A 23,507-nucleotide genomic window follows, 5' to 3' on the forward strand; every position below is an offset into this window, starting at 1 on the left:
TATGGGGGAATTGGTGGTAGGCACACTATGATGGTAATACCTGATGGGGGTATCTCAATATTACCTCAATTTAAAATTAAGCAAATAGGGGTCCTCCTGGTGGTGCAAGAGGTTAAGCGTCAGCACTATAAAGCTAACGGCAGCCACTGCAGCATGAGTTTGATCATGGCACAGCAGACCTCTCCTGACTTGCCTGCTGTTCCCCTCAGCAGTGTATTTCAGTCAATCCGCCTGTTCTGTTCCCCATTCTGACTCTGGTGAATCCTCTCACCCCCCTGTACCTCTGGCCTGTACCCCAGTTCTTGTATGCATGAATTAATAAATCTTTAAAAAATAAATAAAATTAAGCAAATGAATGAATGAATAAATGAATGAATGAGTCTATTACTTAATAAGACCATAACTAGCTGACATTTAAGCTAAAAACAGCTTACAGCCTATTCTGGTTTCTATGTATACACACATACTTTTTAGACATTTTACCCACCTACACACATATTATTTACACAAAGAGACACTGTACAAATGGGCAGATGTGTGACTTGGTATATGTTTCAAGATTAAGTGAACTTGCAGTGCAGATCTAAAATTGGGCTGTCTCTGTCCAAGCTGGTTGTCACTCTTGGTTATATTTGTTAGACAGGAGGATATAAAAATATTTTAATGTTTAACTTTCAAGAGTGGGACAACCTGGCTGTCCAGGGGTGATGTGAAGGTGCCTGTGCGTGAAGGGAGTGTGATGCTTTATTACTAGTGTACTGGAGGCTGATCAACCTTTCCAAGACACACTGCTCTTCCAGCCATGCGTCCTTCCCCACAGTGCAGCCTCTGGTGAGTGGGAAATGTCCTGCACACTTTCTTGCCATTTACAATAAGAAGTGAGTACCTCATAGAGCTCTAAGACCTTGCTTATTCACCTTAAATACTGACTGAAAAGTTGTAGAGGAAAAGGACAATGAACCAATTTGAAATACTCAGTCTAGGACTAATGTTCTTATAGCCCTTTTCTTATAGCTAATAGGGTAGAAATGGAAAAACAGGATGGGTCATTTTCCAAGAGTGGAATTTTTACAAAGCAAAGTTTTAAAGCAATATGCTGTCTTGAAAGTTGGTAAAACTAAAATAGGAGTTGTTAGTGGAAACGGTATAAACATATTCTGTAGTGTAGCCCGTTGAAAGTCTATGTGGATTTGTTTCCTCACCTACAGTGGGGCAGGCCCTGGGTTCGGAGCCCTCTCCCCACCACTGAGACCCTGGAGGCCTCTGCCCAGGAAGAGAGTTTGGCTGGTTCCTTTAAAACCCTGAGCAAACCTTGTTCCAAAAATAAGAAAGAGGAAGAATGAGCCAGGATGAACAGATGGAAAACTTGAATTCTGTCTTCATCCTTATAGCCATGCCCCCTCCACCCAGAGCTCTGAGTAATTACCCAGAAGAATTTCGAGGGTAAAACCGCCAGCAAGTATCCCCAAGCAGCCAGGTCTCTGGGAGGGAAAGTCAACAGAGCTGACGAGTGATTAGCCATCAACTCAAACAACTTAAAAGTTGTGGGTTCTGCCATCGTGTGTTCAGGTATCTAGGAAAATTGATTCTAGGTGAACATGTAGTGTTCTAGAGATAGCGTGTCTTCATACTTACTCTGCTCACAGTGCTTCCCCATGAACCCGGTGCGGCAAGTACACTGTCCGGAGATGTGGTCACAGTCAGCTCCGTTTTGGCACTGGCATATCAAGGCACAGTCCTTCCCATAAAACCCCAGAGGACATCCTGTGTGAGGAGAAAGGACAGCAGGAGTCAAGAGGCTGCTGAGGAGAGACAGCTCGTGTCTCCAACACATTTGTCTTTAAACTTGAAGGACTGTTAGAGAGTGACCAAGACAAGAGTACATGGCTTAGCTCAAGTCACAAAGATTTCTCAGATCCCAAGACAGGCTTCTTGCAAGGAGGTTGTGATTCATAAGCAGGAGGCAGAACAGTTGCATACCTTCCAGTTGAACTATGACTGTAATAGTAACTCTGTAGCCCTGGAAACAAGACTAAAGTCTTCTAACAAAGCATCCCTTCAAATCCTCAGAGTATGAGGTACTTCCTTTCATTCTTTCCCTCAACTCTTAGAATCCAGGATTCAGATTCCATGGATTGAAAACAGTGCGTTATGTTAAAATTACCTTGATGTTCTTACTCAGTACAGAAAGTCTTCTGTATCCATTACTTACTAAGATAATATTATCTCCTTCACCAAAGGTGTGTGGTAGAATGCTGAATTTCAAAAAACCCTGCACTTTACAGGTGCTTTAAAAAAAAATTAACAAGTCTTACAAAAATTAGCAAGTCTTACAAAAAAAAATTAACAAGTCTTACAATAGCTAAGCTTTGGAAACAACCCAAATGCCCAAAACTAGATGACTGGATCAAGAAGATGTGGTACATATACACCATGGAATATTACTCAGCATTCAAAAAAGATAAACACATGCAATTTGCAGCAACATGGATGGAGCTGGAAGGGATCATGCTCAGCGAAATAAGCCAGAAAGAAAAAGAAAAAATACTGGATTGTCTCACTCATAGCAGGAATCTAGAAAACTTAAATAAGTGACCAGGAAAAAGAATAACTATAAGAAAGAAAATGTCAAAATCAACAAACAACTATGAACCAGAGACACTCTATGGGGGGTGGGGGGCGGGGAAAGGAGGGGTTGGGGTCAAAATAAGGGGGTTGTAATTTTATGGGGAACATAAAAATAAAATTTAAATAAATAAATAAAAATTAAAAAAATTAACAAGTCTTCTCACTGCTGCACAATTTTCAAGACCCAGATGCCTGGATCCTTGGACCAAAGATGTTTACAAGCTCTATTGGTTTTCTTGGGCCAGCAGCTGCCCTACAAGGGTATTCAGGGCTCATTGGCATTATGAAAGTTTCAATAGTTGGGGACTGTTCCCCAGAATCACAGGTGTCTTTTATTTTTCCTTTTTATAGTGAGGTTTTAAGGAATGCTCAAGTTTCAATAAACAGAGGCTTAACAAAGACACCAGCCCCCAAACACCCACCATTGTCATATGTTTATTTATGCCAGGTTCTTTTCATACATACTCTCATTGACTCTTTACAGTAGCCTGGAAATGCAGGGAGAATATTCTTGACCTCTAGATGGGAAGTGAGCCCTGAGTGCCCTAAGTCACACACTTGCAAATGGCAGCGGCAGGGCCACTATGCAAATGCAGGGAGGTCTGGTTCCAGTTCCCAGGTGTTTCTTCCCACTGTATATATTATGCTACTTCTACTGAAAATGTTCCCCTGTTTAAAACAGGCCCTAATTTTGGATTTTTTAAAGATTTATTTATTTATGCATACAAGAACTGGGGTACAGGCCAGAGATGCGGGGGGTGAGGATTCACCAGAGACAGAGTGGAGAACAGAACAGGCAGACTGAAATAGACTGCTGAGGGGAGCAGTGGGAGAGACAGGAGAGGTCTGCTGCGCCATGTGGGTAGCTCCCTGGTTGGCTGGGGATCGAACTCATGCTGCAGAGGCTGCGGCTAGCTGCACAGTACTGTGCTTAACCCCTTGCACCAGCAGGGAGGCCCTAATTTTGGAATTTAAGGAGTTTAGAAACTCCTATATATACAGGCATACCTTGTTTTATTATGCTTTGCTATATTGGGCTTTGCAAATTTTGGGTTTTTTTTTTTTTGTATAAAAGTGAAACTACACTTTGAAGGTTTCTGGCAATATGTCTATTTTTTAAAAGAAATAATGTTATTTCACACTTAATAAACTACATTATAATGTAAATATAAATTTTAATGCACCTGGACACCAAAAACTTGACTCGCTTTTTTGTGATGTTTTCCTGTGTATAATCTCTGCAGAATATGGTTAGAAAAAAACCTCTTTCCTTGCCAATTTCCACCTTCTTGCCACAGTTTAGGGTATATACTGCCTTCTAGAAATTCTAAAAGATTGGTTCAGGCTTTTCCCTAATTACATTTTCTAATTAGTATGAAACACGATTACCTAATTTCTGACCCTATCTTTCTTCTTCAGCTCATTTCTTTGATTTAAAAGTATATATTATTAATAAGGATAACCAGAATACATGTTTTCCTGTCTTATCTCCTCTATCCAGTCAAAGGCAAGAGGGCACAGAACAATCCTTTTTTCCAATGGTGCTGAGCTGTGGAGTACTTTGCAATTTATATCCTATGATGTTCAAAGCCTCATGGAAATAAAAGCTGTTAGGATATTGTGGGGGAAGAAAGGAAAACAAACAGTAGTTCTTAAAACATAGTCCTATACTGGCATCAGCATGCACAAAGTTGTCAGAAATGTGAATTCTCAAACCCTAGCCCCAGTCCTATGAAATCAGACACTGCGGGAGTGGGTCCAGCAGTTTTTCAAGCCCTCCAGGTGACTTCAAAATTCTCTAAAGTTTGAGAACCACTGAATTCTGTTCTCCAAGATCATATACTAAGTTAGACTGTGAAGCTTCACTCCCTTTCTAATTGCTGTTACTTATCCTAACCTTTGTGTTGTTAAAATAAATGAGGGCATTTGATCCATATAAATAGGGTCTGGTGAAAGGAGAGAGGAGAAAGAACAGTGCACCTCCACCTATAGAGCATTGCTCCACCTCAGTGTCCTGACATCATGCAGAGACAGAAACCTTGGAGTGTGGAAGCTGTTAGCCACCTGGATTCCTACACGTCTCTGGGCAGATGCAACATTAACGTCAGGGACCTTTAGTGAGCTCATCTCCTGCGTGAAAAACATGAGGTTGTTTCTTCTTGGGGTTTGCCCCCCTGGGTGAGCCTCAGCAGGCCAGTAGCTTACTCTGTGTGCAGTAGAGACCTGTCCAGCCAGGAGTGCATTTACATTCCCCGTCATAGGCACTGCAGAAGGCTCCATTGTGGCAGTTGCACGTGTGGATGCAGTTTGGGCCCCAGTGGGCAGGTGGACAAGCTGAAAGCACAACACGAATGGAGAGGTCCGTCAGAGCTCTGAGAGCAGCACCGAGCAGAGAGAATTCCAACCACCCTTCTCGTCTCTTTTTCGTGAGAAGTTAGTGGTGTGTGCATGAGGACAAGGAAAGCACAGTTCTCCAAACCCAACTAAAATCCAAATGGCAATGCTAACTACACTACCAAGCAGCCTTACTGATTATTCATTCACACTGATGCAAGTTGAGCAAAAATCACCTCAAAGTTACAGATTTAGTTATTTGACAAATGCCGGTTCAGCACCTATGTGCCTAGCACTGTTAAAGGAGCAGTGGAGAAGCAGGGGACAAAATGAAGACCATACAATCCTCTGTAAGCTTATATTTCAGCAGGGGAGGCAGGCAAACCAACCAACCAAACAACCAACCAATGAAACTATCAACCAAAAATCCGATGGCAATAAATACTATGAAAAAAATTTTTTTAAATAAAATATATAACAGGATAAAGGGAACACAATGGAAGATCTCTCTGAAAAGACATTTGCGCAGAGATCTGATGGGCAAAGTGATGTGACTCAAGAGAGAAGGGATCTTTACATTCATGTCTATAATCTCTAGAGCCTAGACTCTGCTCTGGCATTGTTACGACGGTTTGTTTTAAAGCTTGTTGTATATAAGAATTGGTTCACTTATAAAAATTCTTAATTGGAAGAAGCAGAAAATAATAAAATGAAATCATTAGAGGTTACTGCCCATTGAAGAGCAATCAGAACTTTAGATAAGGTATTTGGGAAATAATGTAAGATTATGGGTAAAATGATTTGATTTACCAAAAGAAATACTTTTTATTTATACTAATGCTTCAAGAGCATAATTGCTTAAAAGCAGGACCACTTATAATTTCTATATGGTTGCCAAGTAGGGAGTATAACCTAATAAAGACAAATCAATGTGATATAAATTTTTAAATGAAAAAATTTTCTTTTATAATCGTGTGAGCCATTTTTGCCCAAGAGCAAAGGAATAATAAATAGCTGACACGATGTCTCACATGAAGCAGAGAATGAATTTTCTAAGTACAATACTACCATTTTAAGGATGAAGAATCCTTGAAAAGTGAATAAGCAAAATGCCACCTATTTAGGTTCTTTTAAATCATTATTTGGAATTCAATTTAAATCCAGATTTATTATTTGGATTTGCATAGAGCTCTTAATGTGGGGAAAAGCCGTTTAAAAATTAAAATAAGTTATCTTACAATTGTTCACATATTATTTTTGGATTACATAAACTCTAATACTTCAATCCTAAAGAATCTGAAATAAATAAGTAAAAATATTTGATCTTGTTCTAAAAAAAGACTTACGCTGAGAGCAGTCACTGCCGATCCAACCAGGGTAACATTGACAAGATCTGTCAATGGGGTTACAAGTTCCGTTGTTGGTACAGGTACAAATTCCTGCACAATTTTTCCCAAATCTGCCACTGGGACACACTGTGAATAAGTTATAAGTCAGTAACACAATTGCATCTCATATCACAGAACACTAGACGAGAAATGATTTTAAATAGCTGCCCATTTGATAGCTGTCTCTCCTCTCCAGCACCTCTCCTCTTGTATAGGCCTGTTTTTACAAAGACATGAAACCAGAAGCCCTCAGGAAGGCATCACAAATCAGTAGCCATCATCATTTCTAGAAATCTGACTTCCTGACTTCTCATTCAGGGAGTCAAAATCCTTCCTTATACTGACTTTTCATGGGAGGCTGTTTCCAATTAAAACTGAATTGCAGCATAGCTCAGAGAATAAAGAGATTTTGCTGGGGGTGACAAGCCAGTTTTCCCAAAGCTCAGAGTCATGTTTAGAGAAGTGTAAACACAGCATACGGGAAGGCTGGTAACTGAAAATCTGTCTTTTGAGAAGCCTGAGGACAGGTTCCATGTGGCTTGTTCATCATCACGTATCTCTCCAAAAATTCAGGTGACCCTTACCTTCATTGCAGAGGGCACCTGTGAAGCCAGGCAAGCAGTCACACAGGCCAGTGATGTGGTGGCAGGGCCCGCTGCTGTGCACACATTGTGGACAGGTCTGGCTGCAGCGATGTCCATAAAAACCAGGCGAGCAGACTGAAAATAGAATGGAAATGAACAGTTATCTTTCTGAGATAATTATCTCTCATATTCAACATCGGAATCTAGTTTAAGTTCTGGGTGACAAACATTTTTTTAATGATACTGAGAATTTTCCAAGTGTAAAATAACAACGAAAGCAACAAGGGCACTCTTTAATAATGAAAACTCTGATATGCTTGCGGGCAGGCACATGTTTTAGCTCTCTTAATTTTCTCATTTATGGTCCCAATTAACTTGAGGTTTGGCATAGAACAGAGGCTTGAAGAATTTTCACTGAAGAAATAAATGAAGTAAATAAAATCACAAATGCTAACAAGCCCCAAATAAATACTCTCAAACCATGTGTTGATCCTTTATTCTTTAGGAGTCATTACTGCAAGAAATAGATCTATAGTCAGAGTTAAAACACTGTTCCTCCTCGAAGTGGCCTTGCTAAATGATTGTGATTAAAAAGTGAAGAAGTAAAGTGCAATATAATTAGGTTCTTCCTGAGACATTATTTGGATTTAAATATAGAATGATTGCATAGAGCTCTTAATGAAAAAAAAAAGCAATTTAAAAATTAGAATGATGTATTTTATAATTAGCCATATGTTCTTTTCTTGATTACCTTTACTAAAAGATTGAGTAAAACCTCATAGATCATTTCCTAATTCAAATATTCTATTGACTAATGTCAACCACCCCACTTTTAATTCTGCAGCTCTGTTTCCCCTTAGCACCAACTTTAAGACTACTAGCAAGAGGTATGATTTGCCTGAAGGTCTGGCTAATGTTGACTTCTGGTAATTGAGGTAAGGCTAAAGCCAAAATTGCTGAATAAAATATTTACAGGTCAATGGATTTCTGGAACACCATTTGCAAGATTTAAGGCAGGATCAAAAAACATATTTTGATAATGATGCCAATGAGGCAATGAAATCATTACTGAGGAGAAATGGCAAAATCCCCATCTGTTAGGTGAGGCCTGAAGAGTGGAAAGAATAAATCTCTTGGGGAAGTGCTATTGAGGACAGTCCTGCAAAGGACAGAGTGACACACAGAGTGAAACTCATCTCTCAGCCTGGACTATGACAGAATATCACTACAAACTGAGGGTTGTGGCAGAAAATAATTCTGTACCAGCAGCCCTGAGAAGAGCAGATTGGAAACTGCCACCTAATGAAAAACACTTACTTCTCTGACAAGTGGTGCCGCGGAACCCTGGTGCACACTCACAGATGCCATCATCAGGGGAGCACGAAGCTCCATTTTTACAGTAGCAGGGCAAGGAGCAGTTGGGACCCCAGCGTCCCTCAGCACACACGCTGTCACAGTGGACACCTGAAACAATGCACAGGGGTAAGCGGGATAAGGGCTAAAGTCACAGTATCACAACAGTGAACAGGGGTGAATGAGGGGTAAAATTCACTTATCGTATACATCATCATATCACATATGATCATATGTCATAACATTAAAATAATTGCAGAAATATTTCTGGAAAAAATATTCCAGGGAAAAGGAGGAACAAATATCTTTGTTATACTTTCATATGCTGATTTTTCTCCTTTGGGAGGAGGAAGCAAAGGAAAAGCCCAAAGACTTTATTTAAAATTTATCAACAAAGCATGGCAGAAAGAAATCAAAGACAAAAAAATGGAGAATTATCGTGTGTTAAGAATAAAATAAAATAAAATTTATCAAAATAAAAATGTATTCCTTAGTCCTCAGCAATTTCCTACCTCCTTCTTTTCTTTGATTTTACACAGAAATGAGCAAAGTGTAAAGATAAGGTGAACCAAAAAGTAGTTAAATTGTTTTACAAAAACAAAATCTTCCTCCTGAGCAGGGAAACAAACACAGTCTAATGATATTTTATTGATACACTGTGCAGGACAGAATGGATAAACAGATAAATGAAGGCAGAATATCACAATGGATGCTATATATAGCCGTGGTCCAAGCTATTGATTGTCATGAAATTATACGTAGGTGTTTAACTCTCATTCTAGAAAAAGAGAAACTTTAGAGTCAGCCATGTGTGAACAAACACTTAAGGGAAATATAAAAATAACCCAAAATTGCAAAAAATAAAAATATAATCAGTTTTCATTTGAGATAAGTGGAAGTTTCTTATGCAAACTCGTATGTGAAATACAACAGGGGCCTCTTTCTTTTAAGTCAGAATTCTTCACATCTCAAAGAAATGCTCTTTGCATTGAGAAGCAATAAGAGTGAATTATAATTAGTAATGAACTAGCAACTGCTGGCCTCAGACCAACTGAAAACATGATAAGAACAAGAGCACACACACTCAAGGATTCCAGAACATTAACACCACCCAGCACTGAGGAGAGGCTGAGAAGGCTGAGTTTTGTATTACAGTTTAATTATAAATTGATTAGGAGAAAAGTTACCATGGCCTGAACTTTAAGATATAAGGACCCCCAAACTATAATGTGAACATTGCTAATTGGCATGCAGTCGTTTCTGCCAAACCATAATTCCACTTTTCGACTGTTCTGTTTTTTTCCTTCTGAAAGTCTCCCACATGGTAAAGGCTGCTAAACAGGCATGAAAGCGCACAGACCTCATTGTGTCTAGCTTGAATCCACAATAGGGTATTATTTTAGCTTGGCTGCTTGGCTGAAGGAGGGAGATTAGTTCTGTTATAAAGCTGATTGGAGTTTAAGTGTTCTACATAGTATTAAGCAGGGAATTTGGATCCATTATGATTTTCTTATTCATGAGTTCACAAATCTATGATTTTTTTTCCGATAACTTTTGAAATACAGAGATGGAATTGCAAACTCTGTAAATCTCCAAGTGTGATGTACCATCCAGATTCTTATCTGGTGTTTTTACTCACACCTATACAGATGGTTTCCACTACAGTGGTTTGACTTAAGGACTTTTTTGACTCTATGATGGTGTGAAAGTGAAACACAGTCATTAGAAATTATACTTTGAATTAGGAATTGGGACATTCCATTCTCAATTGCAGTATAATATTCAATAAATGAAATGAGTTATTCAGCACTTTATTATAAAATATGCTTTGTTTTAGATGATTTTGCCCAACTGTAGGTTAATGTAAGTGAGCGCATTTAAGGTAGGTTAGGCTAGCTGTGATGTTCACAAAGTAGGGTATGTTTGAATACATTATGATAATTTTAATTTATGATGGATTTATTAAGATGTAACCCATTGTAAGTTGAGGGAGAGCTGCATTAGGCAGAAGGAATGAACTGCTTTGGAAGGAGGCTGCAATCCTGAACATTGTTTTGTAGTTTCGGAAGAAGTACCAACAAGCTTATCTACCACAGGTTTTACTCTCTCTATAAATTAAGGGTGATGAAAATGGAAACAGTCTGCTACATAAAGATTCTGACACTACTGGTCATTTTGGCCTGAAGCCATTCAGGCAAATCCCACTTAGGACTTTAGAGAAGTTGAGTTATTATTTTGTTGATCTGAAAATCACACTGGAATCTAATGCTGATTTTGACACCTTTTTGTGGAGTGGGAGTCATTTTTGATGATTTTTTTTTTTATGAGCCACTTGCCAAATCTCTACTGCACATTACACTTAATAAAATGTAGTTAAGATGGATGGCGTACACTTTAGGCCAAAAAGTATATACTGCTTTTTAACATTACAGGTTATCGTGATGTATGAATGACTTAGCACACTGTCGGTGAGAGTATGTTCAGCAAATGACCGCAGGCCAGACTGGCAAATGTGGATAAAGTGATCTTTTATTTCATATGGGTTTCCTAATAGGTTTGCCCAGCTGGTTAGTACACCTATCAGTCATAATCAATTTTGTCCAGGTAATTTTCATAGAAGTAACAAGGGCCACGACATAGCAAGGAAATCTATTGCAACATAAGCTTGTTTCACATGATTTACCTATCATTTCATTTCCAGAGACTCACAGGAATTCTAAAGATCATCCATCAAACTTAGTCTCCAATCACATAAGCATGTTTCAACAGAACAAACTCAGTTTTAAGTAACTTTTAAGATTGCAGAGATGTCTTTTCTTGGGAAGTAAATTATAACAATTCTATTATAACTCTTGCCACAAAATGAGCCCTCTTTTATATTCTCTATCATCAATAAAAATGAGTCATTTTGAAGATATTACTGTCTAATCCATTTGAAGACAAAGTATGTCTCAGTCAGGGAGATTCCAGGGAAAAGCGTGAAGCTCTTTTTTCTTCCGGCTAAACCATTTTCTCCCATTTTTCTCTTTTCCTTCAGACCTCTGTATCTTCTTATTATCATTAGAAGATCTTATTATCATCCCCTTTATCTTATGATCAGGAAAGAATAAGATAAATTTATTATTACAGACGTGTTACTTTCCTTAGAGAATATTTCAATTTTAAGAGAATATTCATGTTGAGTCTAAGCGGGCCTCCCTGGTGGTGCAGGGGTTAAGGCAATGCACTATGAAGCAATCTGCAGCCTCTGCAGCACAAGTTTGATCCCCGGCTGGCCATGAAGGAATCCACATGGTGTAGCAGACCTCTCCTGTCTCGCCTGCTGCTCCCCCCTCAGCAGTGTATTTCACTCAGTCTGCCTGTTCTGTTCCCCACTCTGTCTCTGGTGAATCCTCTCACCCCCCACATTTCTGGCCTGTACCCCAGCTCTTGTATGCATAAATAAGTAAATCTTTTTAAAAAAGAGTCTAAGCAATAAATCTCTAATTGTGTAACTTCAAGCAGTAAGACTCATGGAGGGGGAGTCTGGGTAAATGCCCCTCAAGATCACACTAGCTATATGGCTTCTGATCACACTAGCTATATGGCTTCTTTATGCAAGGCCAATATGGCAGTGCAACTAAGTTTGCCTTAACCATTTTTGGCGGGGGGTGAGGGGCTGTATGTTTTTGTATATGTGTGTGATATTCCTCAATTATTTTCATTGATCTCATTCTGCTATTTGTCAACTTTGCAAGAGTCCATAACACATATTTTTATTTATTGCTTTGCTAAAGACAGAAAAGAGAATGCAACTAAATAAATGTTCAAAGGTCTATCAATTGCTGGCTGGTGGGTGAGAAGTTCTCTAAGAAAAACCTCGAACAACAGAGTGACAATGGCCCCAGAATAGACACATCAAACTGTGTCTGGGGGTCATGGTCAGGACAGGAGGTAGCTTGAGAAGTTGGTGGGGGATTCTGGACCAATGAATGATGAGTGCAAGGCTCAGAGACTCAAAGAGGTATTGATCCTTCAGGAATTTGAAGTATTGGAGGCAGCTGAAATTGGGACTGAAAAGAGTGGGAAAGGCATCTGGGTAGCCAAGCAGTAGACATGTAAAGAAGATCCAGGATGCTCAGGCTATGGAGTGTGAGCGTCTTTCTGGTGTTAAAGGGATCAAATATACAATGAAGAGGGGCATCATTAAATTTGTTTGCAGGAGGCTGGGAGGTGATTTGAAGAGGCTGGAAGAAAGTAAACCTGTTAGTGATGTTTTGGATTACCCTGGGAAAAAATGATCAAAATGGCAAGTTCTTGAACTAAATCACTTGCAGTTGGGATGCAGGGTAAGATGAATTCCAGAGAGAAATAGGAAAGAACACAGATGGAAGATATGTCACCCATACTACACCCAGGCAACTCCACGAGGACACGACGGTGCCTGATTTTCCTCTACAGCATCAGGTACATGGAGGATGTCAAAAAAATTAGTTGTTGAATAAATCAATAAGCACAGGCCTTCTTTCCTACATGATATTTGGGACCATTTTCCAACTGGATGGATCAACCTTGCCATTTTTTATTTCCCTGATGAAGTGACAAGAAGTGCCCTCAAACCAGGAATCACAACATATATTTTATGCACCTACCATGGTAATCCTTCTCAGCTATGGGGATGGAGATGTCTGTCTGGCTTATATTGCAGAAATAGGCTTTCACGAGTTTAGGTCTGCTTTTTTAATATGCTGTCCCAGATTACCGAGCAATAGAAGAATTACAAGACATCTTGGGGAAATTCTTTTGGCATGTTTATCAAAGAGTAGACCAAAGCTTTAATATGAGTTACTTCAGGAAACAACTTCCTCAAAGGGGATATCTTTAATTTTGCAGGAATCCTCTGCTTCAATGGAAGCATTTTTTTCCCTGATAAATGTTCTAAGGCTGATAAGGAGATCTGTGAGGGGCTGTTTTTGCCAGGACTGAGGACAAAGGGCTCTTTGATAGCCTCTACAAGTTGCTAGGCAATGGCTGAATGATCGTGATAAACTTCAGCTAAGCAGCTCTAAAGAAATGTTCATGCATTTAATGCCTGATGCATTATGCCAGTGGCCTCAATGTGAAATCAGCATTCACTGGGCATTTGTGATTGCATGAATGTGGTAACTAACTCATCTGGTGTGTCATTACTCCCCTTCTCAGAGATATGACCCAAACTCCTTATTGTGCTTAATTGTTTATATCTCTTATGCCAGTATTGCAGTACTTGGGGTATTAGTGAATGAAAGAAATGGTTTTGATTCCATGTCTTGTTCCTTAGTGACAAGTTATTAAATATGTGTTGAGACAAAGAGAGAGATTTGTTAATAATAATTGGGCTTGGAGATTGTAGGTGAGAAGAACCACAGTATTAAATCATAATACTTCTTTAAATCTCTGGCTAAGGAAGTGGTTAGTGGTTTTCTGTTCATAAGGAGGTTATCACTGATGGATCTATCTCTGTGCCTGTCCCGAGAGAACCTGAGTTTCTGAAGGCCGAGAGTTGGTGCCACTTCATCTTCATGTTCTCAGCACCCAAGCACTATGGCTGCAAAACAACTTGGAGACACTCAACAAGTTGTTGTTAAATCCTATTTTGATTTTTAAAGGCCAATTAAAAAGAATCCTTTTCCAAATTATATTTATTTGCCCATAATTTACAGGCGCCTCACTCACCCTCCATCAGTGCTCTAGGGGCAATGCCCAATCATTTCTCCTTCCCCATCCCTGGCTCCCTTCCCCCCATTCCCTCTGGTAACCAATATATTTTTCATACTCTAAGAATTATTTTTGTTCTATGTGCCAGTTTGTTTTATCTGATTATTTATATCCTGCAAATGAATGAAACCAAGGATCTTGACTTTATATAAATAACTAAGTTGAAGAAAAACATTTTGCTACATCAGAAGAATCAGAGATATTTGCATTTGTAGCTGCAAGACAAACACACAAGACAGCATGGTCTGCCTTAGTCCCGATCAGATAAAAGCAAACAGAACAGACTGCTAGGCAGATTGGGAGATCTGGGAAATTTGGCTTTTTCTGCAGCCCTTCTTTTGGGAAAAGGAGGCCCTCTCTCCACCCACACTGCAGGGATCCCACATTCTGCTTTTAATGAGTCCCTCCCCCAAGACTACACACACACACAGACATACACACGTGCAAACACCCTCTCCACCCCTCAATTCTCTAAAGGGTCAGAGAGCAAGCACTTGTATTTGTGAGAGTTTGGGAGCCTACACATTAATGAAAACTCATTTGCACTTGAATTTGCACTCATTTGTTGCTAGACAAAAAAAAGGTAGGCATCCCCTTTTGTATCAACTCTGGCATCACTAAGTTGCATGAGAGATAACTTAGAGACAGATCAGTATGTGAAGTAGTAGTTCACTTACTCAGCTGGTCAGTGTTGTGTGTTTGGGGAAATTCAGGAAGGGAGGCTGTACTGGAGATGGCTAGGTCACCCAGAGCCATAGAAGCCTCTTTCTGCTTGCTGAGAAGAGCAGATAGGTCTGGCTTCTTTCACAAACTCGTCTATTTTCCTCCTCCTCATGCCCCTTCCTGGATGGACTTAGATGAGCACCTCAGCTTTCATCCCAACCTCCTGATCCTCCTTACCATAATAACAGGCCTGACTAGTCCTTCTTTCCCAAGACTCTTCGATGTTGATTTGGCATCCTCATTGCTTTTCTATCAGTCCAGCACATAAATTTTTAATACCGGTATCAAAGCATCTTTAGGTGTCCTCTGGTCTTTTGCCACTGGTTGTGAGGGTTCAGTTACAGAAATGCTCCCCTGGACTCCCCCACCTCTTCAACCACAAGAGTAGGAAGGCATAGTGCAGCCGGTTTACAGACTGCTAATTGCCACTGCATATGCCACAGGGTCACTAAGTAAGGTTGCGCAGGTCGTACACTATACAAGAGTCTCTATACAAGGCTAAGTGGGGGCAGAAATCCAGCTCATACTCCATCTGCCCAGAAGTACACCCTAAGGGATTTCTAAATGTTTTCCAGATTTGTAAAAAGAAAAAAAAAAACAAAACACAAAACTTGCTTTATGAGCTGGCATTATCTTCATTCTCCTCCTAGCCTACCTTCCACATTGTTAAATCAGTAAATGTGAGGTGGGGGACTGGGTATAAGAGCCTTAAAATATTCTCATGCGACAGTGATCTTAGCCAGCTTTAAGAACCAGGATGGGGACTGCACATGTTCCCAGATGGCTGGAATGAAATCTTGATTGGCCGTGATACTCAGTGAAAAGGGGGAAGTCAGCATGTTTCTACTTTTGTTTTTTTTTTTAAATACTTTACAAAGCATATCACTCCACTACTATGGAAATACACACACACACACACACACACACACACACACACACCCCTGGTTATACTTCATTCACAACTGGAACTATATAATAATAATTTTGAAAGGCACTTTCATTATATAATTGTGTGTGTATGTGTGCGTGTGTGTTTGCATGTGTTGTAGCAGAGGCATGAGAGAAGCAGCCCAGGACACAACCTATATTCTAGGTGATGTTTCATTTTCTCACCCCCCCCCTTTTTTTTTCACTGCAATCTGTCTTTTGTTGATAAATTTGTCTGCAGTTTTAAAATATCAATAAATTAATATTTTAAATAACCACATACAATGAAAGCATATACCTTTCCTTTTGAAAAACAGTATATTTCTTTTGAAAATAGTATCTAGGAAGCAAAGTAAAATGCAACATTTGTTTTAGTTAATCTGTACGGTATATTTTAAAGATTTACTTTTGACTAGGTAAAATGGGACTACCAATTAGAGTAGAAATAACAGAGTTTGCCTTCTTGTTAGTGAAGACAGTTAAACACTAGAAAAGAGAGGAAGTTGTCAGGAGTGGCACATGAATGACATGAAAGAAAGCAAGTCGATTTCCTGGTATTATCAGGTTAACATATGACTTCCTCAATTTCGGTGTGTCGATTTCTACGTAAAGATTGATAAAGCTCTCTGGATCTTTATCTCAGGCTCCAAACCAGAGGCTTACTCTGCCTCTTCCCATAATAGGTCCTCAGTGACCAGGCCTTGGTGCTGCTCTGTATCTTCCTGCTGATTTGGTTAAAGGAAGATCCCAGGACTTTGTGTTATAGTCCATGAATTTCTCAGAAAAACCTCAGTGTTACCTGCAAATGACTACTCTATCCAGCAACACTTAACACAATTTCAGAAATCTCAGCAACAGGGAGGAAAAGACAAGAATAACTTGGTACCCAGGGCTTATATTATTTATTTGCCCCCAAATCTACTAGTAAATGAAAAGCAAAAATTCCCTCACATTGAGAAAGGCCCTTATGAGGTACTTACTCAAAACAAGCTTTCCTTTTAGAAAAACAGACCAATTCTTCATCCAATTATAGGGTGTTCTTTGGGACTTTAGTAACTTTCTTTTCCTCTACGTATGTTTTCTTATACCAAGTGTGTTCTGTGGGAGATGACTGCTCTAAAAAAACAGTTCACAGCAGCCTCAGATGCCTACAGACCATCAGCTCACACAGAAGACCCAGAGAAATAAGATGCTGGAGTCATGAAGCAAAGACATGAGGGCAACAAGCTACAGAGCAACATGAAGTAGCAAAACTCCTTCCCCTTTGTAGAACCACAGATGGACAGAGGATTACAAGATATGTTGTGTGACAAAGCCATTGCATTCCCACAAGAGCTCCATAGGTCCAAGGCCAGATGGGATAATTTGTCTTTACCCCATGACCCAGACTGTGGAATGCAACTAACACATTTTCTAGCTGGCTCCAGGCCAAATCATATCTCCTGCTTTTCTTATGTATACTAGACTGTGTTTTCAAGGGCTGGTTCTAAATCATCCAAGCAGGTGGATGCTTGAACAATGACTGGTACACTCAGGAACACCTCACATTTCCTCGATATTCATAAGACAAAATGATTTGGTGGAATATGGTTCAAACAAATGTGGCTTCTCTTATTAGGAAAGGGCTAAATTTTCCAGGGAGTTGAAAATGCTATTTCACTTCACTGTGGTCTCTGAGTACGTAGTATTGGTCACTCCATTTGAGACCTTCAAAAACCCTAGTGAAGTAACTAAGAGTCAAAGAGAAACATGGAAATGTTAATATATTGTGAAGTGAGTGATCCCAACTTTTGCAAGTCAAAGAAGGAACTAGACTCCAAGGGGGTCCTTGGAGTCTGTGGAAAAGTTTTTGTTTTGAAAAAAAAAAAAAATAGTTTTTGTTATGAGCAAGTACCTCATAAGGATCTTTCTCAATATGAAGGAATTTTTGCTTTTCATTTACTACTGGATTTGGGGGCAAATAAATAACATAAGCCCATTGAAAAAAATAGTTTTTTATACTAGTCTTGACCTGTCTTTTAAGATAGTTCTTAGATACTATAAATCAAGTACATGACAATTTGAGCTCACCAAAGAAGCTCTCAAATTAAAAACAAAACAAAACAAACCTTATAGTCACTACCAAAGAATTTATTCATGACATTTTATGTTCAAGGATCTAAAAACTTACTATTCTAAATAGGCAAAATTCCACACATTGATCTACAGATTTCATACTCATTTCTTTACGAGAATTGACAAGCAGATCATAAAAGTCCAGAAATAAATGCTCTCAAATTTATTTTTAATTGACTTTGATAAAGCTGTTAAAAAACAACAATGGAGGAAAGAATGGTGTTCTCAAAAAATGGTGGTAGGACAATTGGATATTGACCAGCAAAAGAATGAAGTTGGACACTTACTTCAGGGCCTATATAAAAAACAAACTTCAAAGGGACCACAGACATAAATGTAAAAGCCAAAACTATAAAAATTCTTCAAAGAATACAGAGGCAGAAATCTTTGTGAACTTGGGTTAGAAAATGGTTTCCTAGATTTGACACTAACAGCACCAGCAACAAATGAAAAAAATAACACAAACAGAACTTCATCAAAATAAACCATTTTGCAATTAAGGACACCATGAAGAAAATGAAAAACTGATTCACAGAATGAGAGAAGTTATTTGCAAATCATATCTCTGATAAGGGTCACATAATCTAGAAAACATAAAAAACTTATAACTCAATAATAAAAAATGATCCAATTAAAAATAAGCACAGTATCTGATAGACATTTCTATAAAGAAGATACACAGATAGCCAATAAATACATGAAAAGATGCTCAACATCATTATTTACTAAGGAAATGGAAATAAAAACACAAAGCAATAACATTTCTTCTTCTAAGAAATGTTAGTTTGATAAAATCCCTAGCAGACGCCATGAAACCCTATCAATAAGGAGAAACTTCCAGCTGTGGTTAGAAAATTGGTAATCATATTATGAATTTTTATGAACACTATTATGAGAAAAAGGAAGTTTAAAAACCTTTATGATGAGTAATAAAAATTTTAATGTGTATATTAACCATATTAACATTTAATATTTGCCTCACTATAGTAAACATAGTCATATTCATAAAGGTTTATTTCAATAACTTTTTCAATCCCTCAGAAGTACCACAGAGGTCTAGCTAATTTTTCACAGCAATTTACATTTTTGCCCTCTTGTCTATCTGAATTCTGACAGGTGGACCTTACACAAAGGTTCAAGAAAACTACTAAGCAAATCAACAAAAAAGTTACCCTTGGATCACAAATTCTAGCAGTACTACTTATTGGGTAAAAATGAGCCATCTTACTGGAGACTTTACTGTTATTTTCATTTTTTTCTGCCAGTTGACCTGTTGCATGTTTCTCTGAAATAGCAAGGAATAGTACTGGGTGTGTTTTCCATTTCATTTGTTGGTCCTAGGCTCTCACCTGACCATCCGGGGAGACAGCGACAATGGCCCGTGGTGGGGTGGCAGCCATCTGCATGGCTGCAGTCACAGCGCTCGGCACAGCTGAGTCCATATGTACCATCCTGCATGGAAGACAACAATGAGTGGGAAATCCTGGGATGGGAGACAAAGAGCCACAGCTAGCCATTTCAGACACAGTTGCTTCCTATAAACACTGCTCAGAAATTCATGTGCTATAATCACTTCTGTCTGTGTCTGCTTGGGCCCCCCAATTGTAGGTTCCAGGAGGTCAGTGTTTTAAAATTGCTCAAAACTTAGTAATGTCTAACACAATGGTCAGCACATGTAAATGGTGAAGCCAATATGCTGATATGCTTATATGCAAATATATGTAAAAAGGCCCATTAGTGAAAAGAATCTTTTTCTTATTGTAAGCCACAACTCATAAAAAATTACTTTGTTGGATCTTGGGGCCATCTTTCCATTTTTTTGCAGCCATCACCACTCTCTAAATGCCAGCGCTTCTCCAGCCAATGGAGAAGAGAGGTGAGAGATCTCTGTAACATGCGTTGTGCAAAACGGACATACTGCAAATCCACTGGTGGTAAAGACTGAGGAAGCAGCTGGCTACAAAGCTACTCACTAGAGTGTGCCCTCTACTGGAAGGGTAAAGAAACCTTATTTGTATAAGCCCTGTACTTTGGCACTCAGTGAAATTACTTTATCAGAACTCCACTGAACTTCTGATTCACAAACTTCCCTTCCAGTTCAGGACTTCAAAACAGATCTGCGCTTTCTGAGCACAGCTATTGGTGCTTTGCAGGAAGCAAGGAGCCCTATCTGACTGTCCTTTCTGAAGACACCAACCTGTGTGCTAGCCATGTCAAATGTCTAATAATTATGCCTAATATGGTGTAATTAACCTGCCACATGTGTGGAGAATGTGCTTAAGAATCTACTATGATGATGGGCCTCCCCTGGTGGCGCAGCGGTTGAATGCTGGGCTGCGAGGCTGCCCGCAGCCTCTGCAGCACCGGTTCGATCCCCCGCCACCAGTTTGAGTCCCACATGGCACGCAGACCTCTCCTGCTGTGCCTGCTGCCCCCCTCAGCAATGTATTTCGTCTGTTTGCCTGTTCTGTTCCCTGCTCTAGCTCTGGTGAATTCTCTCACCCTTCCGTGCTTCTGACTGTACCCAGTGCTTGTATAAATAAATAAATAAATAAATAAATAAATAAATAAATAAATAAATAAATAAATCTTAAAAAAAAAAAAGAATCTACTATGATGGAAAATATTTTATTCTCAAAAAAAAACCTTTTTCTCTACTTCCTATGACTGGTAATTCTGAATGTTAGTTTTTTGTCCCATTGGAAAAATAAGGGACAGCAATCAGGTATTGGTAGTTTCCATCTGCATTTCATACCACCCAACCACGAACAACATGTCAATCATCAGAGGGACGGACCTGAGGACTACAATAAAACAGGTAGTGGATGGTTGATGGCATTGTCATTTGTCTAGGACTTTTTAGAATTAAAAACAATTTTTTAGGCCCCATTGATTTTTGGCAGGGCTGCATGGAATTACTTTGCCATAATATGAGCCACTAAACCACCAACTTTTATTATGGCTTTTAATATATAAAACAGGACCAGATTGCACCAGGGGCTTTGCCTTGTCCACAATCAGATTGGGAGTGAAAGGTGACCTTTAAGCCCCTCTCAGAGCTCTGATAATTTGTTCACTGGGGCATGAGGAGCAGCATAGCTAACTTAACTTTGTTCTGCAGGGTTGGAAAGTGACCCAGGGTAGGAGCTTCTCTGTGTTGGGAAATGGGTTGTACTTAATAAAAAGAAAACCCAGGAACAAAATGTCTCCATGGGGGGTTGTTCTTAAGGGGTCCAGGTCAGGGGTCAGTCAGACTGTATCACCCCGTTGAATGGTCTCCCTGAGGCAGAGAAGGCACACCACTGAGACAATGCTTAATGGCTCAGGAGAAAGGATGGTGATAAGAAGAAAGAGTGATGGGAAAGAGGGAAAGAAATAGGCCAGTTGCTAGTTGCTTCAGGTAGATTACTACAGAATGCACCTCCCAACTTGCCCTCTATCAGCGTGTGGTGGACACAGGCTGGGATTTCTAATGCTGTGTATCTTCCAAGCAGTTCAAGGAAGCGGAGTCAGCACTGAACTAGGGAAATGTTTGGAGATTCTTGTGACCTCAGAGATATTTATGTTAAAAGATGGCTGCTTCCAGACCTTACTTCACCACCTCCATCAGCATTCTGTGACACCAGTCACACCCCCTTTCAATTCCTGCCACTTTCCACCCTAAAGCCTGAGGGATTTCCATTATAATGGAAACACAATACCTAGAGAGTTGACAGGCTTATTTATACAGGATGTTTGACAAATGCTGTTGACTGGCTGCCACGAATAGATGGGTGTGTAAGAACAGAGAAAATAGAGGGGAGCTGTGGGGAAACGAAATAGAGATGGAAGAAAAGAAGAAAGTCTTTCTCACAAAGCTGCCTAACCAATTTCCATGTTTGTCCCTTTTTGAAACCTATATTCAATCTGAGTTTAAACACCTCAATTCTTTGAATAGTCACTACGGTTTGGTTCATACCAAGTCAAGAAAAGTTCTTTAAGTCAAGAAAAGTGCAGAAGTAAGCTAAGCCTTGGACACCAGCTTCTCCCAGACCTTCCCAGCTGGGGCACTGGCGTACCTGGCAGGGAAGTTCACATTTCTCCCCACGCCATCCAGGTGCACATGTGCAGGTCCCATCCAGGGTGTTGCAGGCTCCCCCGTTGAGGCACTGGCAGGTTAAGTTACAGCTGAAGCCCCAGGTGCCACTGGGACAGCTGATGGAGCAGTCCACCCCGTGCCAGCCTGCAGTGACAAGAACGCCAGAGCACATGAGGAAACAGACAGCAGGGAGTTTGCCCAGCCTTTCCAAACCACATTTCCCTTTGGAAACATCCTGGAGATGCACAGCAGTGCCCCAAGCCCCAGCACAGAGAGCGCTGGTTCTGCCATGTAAATAAAGCCTCCATCAGAAGTGAACAAAAGCCCCTAGTAGCCATGTGTGCTGTGTGATCTTTCAAGAACAGAGAGAAGCACTTCTAGGCTACTGGGGGGAGAGAGATGTAGTGGGAGCACCTTTGATACAAAGTGACATGCACCATGGAATGCTGACTTTAGTTCTGGTCAGAAAAGTGGAACATTCTTTGGGAGGGAGAGAAGGTTTATATTGAAAGAGGAACCCTGTCTTGACAGCATGATCCCCTTAACCATGAACAGTGAGTATTCAAGATTCTAGCTGTGGCACCAACTATTGACAGACACATGACATCAGTGCTTGGCTATATTTCTTGTCACTATTTCGGGTTAGTCAATTTAGGAGCCTGGACACATGTCATCTTGCCTATTCTGCCCCAAAGAGACTTATAGACTTTAGACCTGGGGACAATGCCACAGACTAGAGCATCCTATGTGATCTTCTTCCCATGACTTATGAAATCAAGAGAGCCCACCCTGGAGAAGGGGCTGGCTGAGTTCAGGCCCCCAAGTTTGGTGCAGCTGGAGCTACAACCCCGGAAAATTTTTCTTTCCTCTGCCTTTAGAAAACACAGGTCAAGGGGTAGATAGAAGACTCATTCACCCACTTACCTGCCTTGCAAGTACAAGACCCATCCACAGGAGAACAGAGAGCATCGTTTTTGCAGCCACAGAGAGAGGAACAGTTTATCCCATAGCTTCCCAGAGGGCATGGGGTAGAGCAATCAATTCCCTAGACAGGCACAAATAGAAAAAGGCATGCAATTTTACCAATTGAAACAAGGTCAATGCAAATAAACAAAAATATATCTTGGAGATGCTAATTTTATTCCCTTTCTAATTTTAACACATTGTATTTTTTGAAAGTAGCTATACCGTCACCACTACACAATTTTTTGAGATTTAAGTGTAACGCTAGCTGGCCTATGATTAGGATAAAAGATTAAATGGGATCCAAAAAAAATTCTGCTGCCTTCATTAGTTTTCTTTCCTAGCAAAAACAAAATTTGTCCTTGCTCAGACAACTAGATATATAACAATAAACTGTAGCTGTAAAATTACTGTCAATAAATAAAGATAAATATGAACTATATATTACATTGCAATGCATTCTAGACAACCTGGTATAATATGTAATATGATTAGTGGGTAAAGCAATACAACAGAATACACACACTCAATCAGTAGCCTGATTCAATTTATTATCTGACAGTGAGCGTTAAACTTAGAAGTAGGTTACCAACGGTGACTGGAAACGTCCAGTCATGGATGGAGGGCATCTTTAAAAACAGAAGTCTCCTAAGACAAGGTGAATTCAAGAGCTCAACC

At 39.7% G+C, this 23,507-nt stretch overlaps 1 protein-coding gene across 10 annotated transcripts in view; it reads right to left on the bottom strand.

Moving 5' to 3' along the window:
• Positions 1-23,507, bottom strand: part of MEGF10 (multiple EGF like domains 10) — a 340,065-nt gene that overhangs the window by 18,438 nt on the left and 298,120 nt on the right. For all 10 annotated transcript variants that reach the window (XM_037509425.2, XM_054694471.1, XM_054694465.1 and 7 more), the window contains 8 exons: positions 22,791-22,911; positions 21,847-22,010; positions 19,138-19,240; positions 8,252-8,398; positions 6,935-7,069; positions 6,309-6,437; positions 4,834-4,962; positions 1,636-1,764 (listed from right to left, as the gene is read on the bottom strand). In XM_037509425.2, the coding sequence (XP_037365322.1) occupies positions 1,636-1,764; positions 4,834-4,962; positions 6,309-6,437; positions 6,935-7,069; positions 8,252-8,398; positions 19,138-19,240; positions 21,847-22,010; positions 22,791-22,911 (1,057 nt within the window). The remainder of the gene's footprint in view (positions 1-1,635; positions 1,765-4,833; positions 4,963-6,308; positions 6,438-6,934; positions 7,070-8,251; positions 8,399-19,137; positions 19,241-21,846; positions 22,011-22,790; positions 22,912-23,507) is intronic.

The sequence above is a fragment of the Talpa occidentalis genome, unplaced genomic scaffold (genome assembly GCF_014898055.3).
Source record: "Talpa occidentalis isolate TD23 unplaced genomic scaffold, MPIMG_talOcc4v2.1 talOcc4.13, whole genome shotgun sequence".
Lineage (NCBI taxonomy): Eukaryota > Metazoa > Chordata > Mammalia > Eulipotyphla > Talpidae > Talpa > Talpa occidentalis.